Below are 8931 nucleotides of genomic sequence, written 5' to 3'. Positions count from 1 at the left end.
CTCCTGCCCGGGCTGGCTTTGAACCGCGATCCTCAGATCTCAGCCTCCTGAGTAGCTAGGATTACAGGCGTGAGCCACCAGCGCCCGGCTCAAAGTGATTCTTGAAACTTCTAAATCTTGTACAACTTTCATGTCAGTAACTCCCTTTGGACTGGGCTTGGGGAGGGACTTGATACACTCACTAAGTGCCGGAGCTAGGGGTGGAACTAGGGGTCCCTCTAGATTTCTACTTCTGAGATAACTCACTTTTACTTCTGAAAGTATGTTTCTTTTCTAATAAACTATTCCTTTTACTACAGTTCCAGTTATACCTGAAATCTTTCACTGGACACAGAATCAAGGTAACTATACTAACCCTCTTAAAACATTACCTACACACTAGACATGCTGGAAGTCTTACATCCTTAACAACAATAAATTCACTTTCATTCCTAAATGCCTCGCTATATGCTATGTCTTCTTATCTCTTCCAAGCAGTTTCATTTCATTGTGTTATCATTATCATACTAACATACACTTATTTCTCCTTTCCTCATTAGGTCTAAAGTTTTTGAAGATAAGTACCAATTAAATTTTGTATTTGGAATATTTAAGACAGAACCTTTTACATACATATGTACATGCATATATATGCATAAGTACACATAAATGTGTTTGTATATAAACTCAGCTATTATAGTAGTATTAAGTAAAACATTAAGTAGTTGTATAAAGAGGTTTGAATTCAAAGCATCTTGATCACACATTCCATCATTTTCTCCCTATTTGTCCCAACCTCCGTTAAGTAGATCTCTGAGGAAAGGCATTTTAAATTATAAAAGCTTTTGACTTTGATCATTCCGGACATTTAATAAAAATGGAATCACACAATATGTAGGCATTGTATTTGGCTCTTCAATGAAGATGTTTGTAAGGTTTATCCCTTTCACAACATGTCACCACTACACTGCAGAGAATCATCACATAAAACATATAAAAACTATAACATTCGATGAGTGAGGAGTTCATGGTATTATGAGAACTTGTTCTAGAAATTTATTTTATCTGGTGAGTTGGAAAGGTTTCCTTCAGGTTGTGGCAACAGAATTATTTCAGAGATGGAGTCTCATAGACTTTTTTTGCCCAGGATGGCCACTAACTGCAATCAGCTAGATCTCAGCCTCCTGAGTAGCTAGAATTATAGATAGGCATCAACTACTGGTACCTGTCTATAACTTGTTCTTTTAAGTTTTATAGGGAGTCTCAGCTCAGTTTGTCCTGAGTTCCGAGATGCTGGACTTGGATTTTGAACAACTTGGATTTTGGAACTACTAAGGCTATGTGGGAACTGGACCTGTGGCTCAAGTGGCAAAGTGCCACCAGCAGTGAATTAAAAAAAAAAAATCAAGCAAGGGTACAAGGCCTTGAGTTCAAGTCCCAGTACTAACACCAAAAAAAAAAAAAAGAAGAAGAAGAACTATAGAGATTCTTAAAGATGGACTAGATATATTTACATTGTAAGATGGGCATAAACTTTGGAAATCTAGCTTGGATCTAGAGTGTCCTTTAAAATTTGGTATCCACCTATGAAGCTCTTGGGAGGTGGAAGACCCTGTGGAAGGAAGTAGGCTACAGGGGTAGGCCTTTGAAAGGAATACTGGAATCCTCTCCCTTCTCTCCTTTTCAGTCAGTGCCCAACAGTTAAAATATTTTATGTTTTTTTTGTTATTAAAAAAAAACTCCAATCAAACCTTCATTGAGTATTGTAAATTCACCTACAAAGTAGTCTATTTGGTGATATTTAGGTAATTTAGTGAACTATGTAACCATTACCCTAATCCAGCCATAGAGGGAATATATCAATTATTTAACAGTTATTCATCTCATTTCTCAAGAACCACAACAAAACTAAAGTCTGTCTTCTTGCCTACTGTATTTTCTTCTAGGTTATTTTTCCCGACTATGATATATATATATATATAACCATGACTTTTATATACAGTGCCTAGTTATCTAAGATGTCAGATATTAATAGTTATAGAATTTCATGTAATAAAACCAATATTTAGTTTTAGAAATGTAAGGCAATCGGAAATTGCTTGATAACACAAATGTACATTTGTTTATTATCACAAACACAAATACACACAAATCTTTTTCTTAAGTAAATGTTTCCTTTTGTGTGGAGTCAACTACTTACTATTCAATTTCCTTAAATAACATGGGACAATTTTACCATTGGTGAGAGTAAAAATACTTTAAACAAAGTTAGTGACTCAGCCATATTTGACTATGGACCATTTTTCAAAGCTAGCCCAGGCAGGGAGGATGATGAAATGATTATCTCCAATTAACCAGCAAAAGACCAGAAGTGGAGATGACTCTAGTAGATAGAGTAAAAAAGTAAAAAAGAGTACAAGGCCCTGAATGCTGAATGCAAGCACTAGAACACAAGAAGAATAAGAAAAATAAAGTTAACTAAGAGCTAGGGAAAAGTAGGGAATAAGTTTTATTGCTTAATACAGAATTTGTCTGAAAATATGAAAAGTGGTTAAATAATTACAATACTGAATTATGTCACTGAATTATATACTTAAAATGGTTAAAATGGTTATCTTTATAAGTATCTTAGTACAGTTGTTAAAACATGAGATTGATTTTAGACAGGCTGAGATCCATAGTGATAGAGACATATTTTTTCTTAGAAAAGAGGCCAAAGCTGGCCAATGTATAAAACCATAAATAGTTTTGAATTTTAGGAATCAATATAATATCTAACAAGTAGTGGATCGCCAATAACTATTGCCAGCTTGCCAAGTGAACTAAAAAAAAAAAACAGAAACAGATGGGTGCTGGTGGCTCTCACCTATATCCTAGCTAAGGATCAGGAGGCTAAGATCTGAGGGTTGCAGTTCAAAGCCAGCTCAGGCAGGAAAATGAGATTCTTATCTCCAATTAACCACCAGAAAACCAGAAGAGAGCTATGGCTCAAAGTGCTAGCCTTGAGCAAAAGAGCTCAGGGATAGCACCCAAGCCCCAAGTTCAAGCTTCATGACAGACAGACAGAAAGAAAGAGAGAGAGCGCAAGCGAGAGGGAGAGAGGGAAAGAAGGAAAGAGGGAGAGAGGGGAGAGAGGGAGAGAGAGGGATAGAGAGGGAGAGAGAGAGAGAAACCAGTGAGCCAAGCACTACTGGTTCACATTTATAAATCCTACCTACTTGGGAGGCAGAGGAGAAGACTGTGGTTTGAGGCCAGCCCAGGCAGAAATGATCATGAGACTTTTCTGTTTATAGCTGAACTAAGTAATGCATGCCTGTCATGCAAAGCTACATGAGCACCAGAGCAGCAAAGTCTATTAGAATCCCTCTCAATGGAAAGATGCTGGGTGTGGTGGTACATGCCAGCCACTAAGGGAAACCTAAAAATGGACTATAGTCCAGGAATGTACCTGGACAGGAAGAAAAGACCCTTTCTCCAAAATAACCAATGCAAAAGAAGGAGAGTTAGAGGCGTGGCCCTGTGGTAAAGTAACTACTATATATCATGCACCTCAGTGCAAGGCCCTGAATTAAAACCCAGCACCACCAAAGATAAAACAAACAAGACTCAAGGTTCTTAAAAATACTGAAAATTCAATTTGATCATCAGCTGACAATGATTGACCTTGTTAAATGCTATATTAAGTTCACTGAAACCTCTCTCTCCATTCTAAAGATTTCAGATTCAGGAGAACTTTGTAGGCCCTGGTTTTTTTCACATCACTAACTATCACAATATATCAGGACTTCCAGACTTCTCAAGAGGTGATACTCACTCGAATAGTTACTGTGTGACTGGCAGAAGGTCTCAAGAGAGGGAGCCGGGACCCACACTGAGGCATCTTCCTCATCTCCTCAATAGGTGTTCCAAGCCACTTCTTATCTGGAGAAAGGTGAGGTGGAACGTATTTAGGGATCTTCCTTTCTGCTCTTTGATGTTTGATTTCACATTGTTCTTTTCTAAGGTTGAGAATAAACGCATTTAGACAAATTATTCATTTTGGTTTCCTTAAATACACAAATATGAAGCTTACCCAGAATATTATTTTTTTAAGTAAGCAAGTTTGCTCTCACTTCAATTTGTTTTCTATTTGTAATCAATAAGAAAACTTACAGAGCTCATATTAAAACCAGGTGCTTATTTTCAATAGTGTGTGTGTAGAAGGAATTTCGAAACATATGTAAGTCATCTTGAAAACAAATGAATCATGGTTCACAGTATAAACTACCTACTGGATCTTTACACAAGAGTTTTCAATTAAGTGAACTTAGTATCACATACTAGAAAATGAGAGCTTAGAAATTATTGACTGAGCTTTAAGATTCTGTATTGGGTAATGGCAAAAATATAAGGTTTCTAATTAGATACACATGGGGTTAAATCCCAGTAATACTTCCCATAAGTTACAGGATTTCAGTGAATTTCTCAACCTAAATCTATTTTCTCATTTATAAAGAAAGTCTAATACCCCATCTACATGCCTATCAAAGTATTAAAGAAAGCAAAATATACAATGGTCTGGAAAATACAGTAGCTGTTACCAATCTGATTATTTTCATGTTTTAACAATTTCCATAAACTCCAGATGAAAGTTCATAAATCTAAAACTCTGATTGCCAATGTCTTATTTCTTATTATTATTTCTGGCCTTTATGAGAGTTTAAATGACAGTTTATTTAAATTTAGCATAAACAGTTAATAAGAAACGTAAGTAGTTCTTTCTTCAATTATAAATGGGTTTAAATCACCTTATAAAATTTTAAAGTATGTTATTGGGGAGATACACCTGAAGGAAAATAATTACCTTCTATCGTCTGCTTTGGGTACTCTCATGAAATGGTCTGTGATTTTAGAATCTTTCTTTCCATGATGCTTGGAATTTCTGCATTCTACATTAAGGCTAGAGGTACTTCCAGGTGGCCTGACATTTAAGTCACTCATCCCAGAGCGACTTTCTCCGCCTTCAAATTGAAAATGCAATTTAATTTCACCTCCTTTAGTAGAGAACCGTTTTCTAAGTTCAATGTCAGCTTCTCTTGCTTGGCACCTTGAATGTTTATTTGTTATTTGGAAGGAACTACCATCTTCTTGCTCATCAAAACCTGGACTTGCCTCTTCATCTGCTTCTGAGTCTTGACAACTGTTTTTGGAATTATCTACATCCATAGGTGACTCGGGTTCACTTTCCTTCTCAAAAGCAGGAGAATTTGCTATGCTGTTTTCTTGTCTACTTAACTTGCTGTCATTTTTTAGTTCATTTCCAATGTCCTCAGAGCCAACATCTGACAATGGACTCTCTGGTACCACATCTATTTCCTCCTGCTGACAACAGCCTACAGAGTCTTCCACAGGATGGCTTCTGGCCTGACCATCTTCTGTCATCTGCTTGGCATTTGCAAGCTTTACAGGTGCTAGAAACTGTTGATTATCTCTATTTTCTTCACTATCTGTGTCACTGTGGTCATCAGTTTGTGGCAACTCATCAACATTAGCATTACTAAACTGCTCTGGAACCAGAGTTGCTGGCAGAGGTTCACATTTCCCTTCTGTCTGTTTCCCTTCATTTTGCCACTTACACATAGCTGTGGTCTGTTGCTGGTTCAAATATTGTGTACTTTTTTCAGTTGGTGATTTATCAACACTTATCTGAGAAACATTCTCTAATTTTTCCACGTTATGTTGGTAGAAGTTATCTTTTTGTACAGAACTCATCATGGATTCTATTATTGTATTGTTGTTTTCTTTACTATGCAAACTACAAGAGAACAGAAACAGCCAAAACCAACTTATGGTACAAAAAAGTAACGTATTCAACCAAACTCCAACAATGTGACAGCAATACAGCATTCCCTATGGTTACCTGAGCATAGTACACTCTTTCGTTACTCTGTGTCTTTGTACAAGTGCCAGTACTACCCTTCCCAGCTGTGTGCCTGCCAAGTATCTTTCCTTCAAAACCTTAAACTTCACTCCCCTCCCTCCTTTTACTGTCTTTCCTCAAGGTCAAAAGGTTAACTCAACTCTATGTTTCTTCTCCATGCTAGCTACCACTCATACCTTTACTTCCTCATACCTTTACAGCTGCAGTTAATCCAGCAGGCAGTAATTTATGTGCTTTGTGTCTATAACAATAACAATATGGTTCACTATTATCTTAAAGTTAGGGACTCTTGGGGCTGGGAAGGTGGCTCAGTGGCAGAGTGTTTGCCTTGCATGCCTGAGGCCCTGGGTTCAATTCCTCAGCACCACATAAACAAAAAGAAAACAAAAGCCGGAAGTGGCACTGTGGCTCAAGTGGTAGAGCACTAGCCTTGAGCTGAAGAGCTGAGGGATAGTGCCTAGGCCCAGAGTTCAGGCCCCATGACAGGACCCAAAAAAAAAAAAATTAGGGACTCTTTCACCTCTAGATCATAAATATAAAGGTGAGTCTCCATATACACAAGAATCTAAAATAAAATATTTAAATTGAAAGAACATAGATGAAGAAATGCAAAAGGAAAAAAAATACCTATTCATACCTTTCTGATTCAGTTGTCTTGATTCCTGTAGTGTCCATCCAACTGGTAATAGTCTTTTGTCTAAAAACTGTAATACAAAAACTAAGTAAGTATATATTCATACATTCTTTCACACAGAAAACATATAGAACATAAAGTATTTTGCTGGGTTCTGTAGGTTAAATAAAGGCTAATTATCCCCTATACTCTCAAATATCAAGATAGGAACAGGGGGCTGGGAAGGTGGCTCAATGGTAGAGTGCTTGCCTTGCTTACATGAGGCCCTGGGTTCAATTCCTCAGCACCACATAAAAAGAAAAGGCTGGAAGTGGCGGTGTGGCTCAAGTGGTAGAACGCTAGTCTTGGGCTGAAGCTCTGAAGGGCAGCACCCAGGCCCAGAGTTCAAGCCCCACAACTGACAAAAAAAAAAAAAAAGATAGGAACAAATATACTAATATATATGGCACACACAGAAAGTGGCCAGCCCCTAAAAGGTTAGGTATGGACAAATGTGTAACAGTAAACACTGTGGAGTCAGAGCACCTGCAATTAAATCCTGGCTATCTCACAGGCTTCCTGTGTAACTTTTGAAGGTGATATTTCTCTTTTTATCTGATTCTTTACCTGTAAAACATTCAAATTAAAATATTTTTTCTTCATGGAACTGAAGTGACAGATTAAATTAATAAGCTATATAGGACACTGTATGGTATATGCTCAGTAAAGGTTAATTACTATTAATATTAAAAAAGATCCTGACAAGGAATTAAGATATTCCCAGGAAAAAAGACTACTTTAGGAAATGAGAATAAATAGTAAGATTTCCTGAGATAGTGCTTGAATTATGCCTTGAAGAATACATGTACAGACATGTAAGAAGAAAATCCCAAGCAAAGGAAATAATGGCAGAGAAGTATAAAAACTTAGGAAGAAAGCAAGAGCAACTATGATTCAAAGGCTAGCTTGGTCACAGAAGATTTTGAATGATGCTTAAAGTCATACTCAGATTCACAATCACAGAATGCAAATCTAGGAAGTTACAGCCATGCATGAAAGTCTGAAAGACAAACAAATAAGCAAGAAGACAGAGAAAGTTACTTGTTTTTTCTTTCCCCTTTTTTTCTTTCAGTAGGTCCCAAATTATCCAGGTCATCAAGAAGCTAGCAATAAATGGATTGCCAGGTCATATTCCAGACCTACTAGGCCAGAATCTGGAAGCATTCTAGAAATAAGAAGAACTGCAATTTTGAAACTCAATTTCATTGAAGAATTACAGGACAAGGACTAAAATGAGTCCTATTAAGAATAGAAAAACTGAGAAGATCCTTTGCATACTTCATGATGATTGGGGACAGTGAGCCTTAAGCTTAAAATAAGTAGAAACAACTAGCAGACAGTATCGAAAGTAGAGCTGATTAGCTCAAGAATAGAAGAGGAGGTCTTTTTTTTTTCTTGGTATTAGTATTTGAGCACTCCTCTGTGAATTTTATACTCAATGCTAGTGTTGTACCACTCAAGCCACAGCTCCACTTCCAGACTTTCACTGGTTAACTAAAGAGTCTCATAAACTTTTCTGCTTGGGCTGGCTTCAAATTGCAATCCTTAGATCTCATCCTCCTAAGTGGCTAGGATTATAGGCATAAGGTACCAGTCCCTGGCTACAAAGTCAAATAACTTTATATAAAACACAAGTCAAATAACTTTATATAAAACACAATCTCAACCACTCTCTAATTGCAATATAAGAATTTATATACCTATGTTATAGATCTTCTTACTGTGCTATTATTCCCTCAAACACCAAAATAGACATAGGCTGAAACAAGGAAATAGTTTATCACTGAAATAATAGCAGAAATAAAATACATTTCAAATTGGGAAGACATATATCCAATTAGTGAATACCATATAATTTATATCTTCCACAAAGTATTCAACTGCCATCTAATTAAAATGTGTCATCTATAGAGTAGTCCCAACTAGTAAAAATCTTTTGGACTAGTATTCTTTAAATGGTTTCTATCAGAAAAACAAAACTATAAAGTTGATATTTCTTGTTAAACATCACTGCAATAATTTTCATTTCATATTTCTGCAGTGGATTAGGTTTCAACAACAACCAAAAAACCTAGCATCACTCATCAGTAGATAAAAGGATGAACTATTTGATTTAGAGGCTTTTTTCCTACAGTTCCAACTTTTCTATTTAATTTCATTACTCAGGTTATGAGTATGAAAAATGCCCTAAAATCAGACATTTTTTGAGTCCCACCACTAATTCTGGAACATTTCAGTTTCAGATTAGAAATGTTCAGCCAGGGCTGGGAAGGTGGCTCAGTGGTAGAGCGCTTGCCTTGCATGCATGAGGCCCTGGGTTCGATTCCTCAGCACCACATAAGCAAAAAGAAAATAGCTG

At 36.7% G+C, this 8931-nt stretch overlaps 1 protein-coding gene across 1 annotated transcript in view; it reads right to left on the bottom strand.

Moving 5' to 3' along the window:
* The window catches only part of Parg (poly (ADP-ribose) glycohydrolase), a 115829-nt gene that overhangs the window by 102232 nt on the left and 4666 nt on the right, over nt 1-8931 (bottom strand). The window contains exons 2-4 of the mRNA XM_013036193.1: nt 6537-6603; nt 4823-5773; nt 3794-3977 (exon numbers count right to left, since the gene is read on the bottom strand). Of these exons, the coding sequence (XP_012891647.1) occupies nt 3794-3977; nt 4823-5773; nt 6537-6603 (1202 nt within the window). The remainder of the gene's footprint in view (nt 1-3793; nt 3978-4822; nt 5774-6536; nt 6604-8931) is intronic.

Source organism: Dipodomys ordii, unplaced genomic scaffold, assembly GCF_000151885.1.
Source record: "Dipodomys ordii isolate 6190 unplaced genomic scaffold, Dord_2.0 Scaffold259, whole genome shotgun sequence".
NCBI lineage: Eukaryota > Metazoa > Chordata > Mammalia > Rodentia > Heteromyidae > Dipodomys > Dipodomys ordii.
This window is presented reverse-complemented; position numbering and strand designations above follow the sequence as displayed.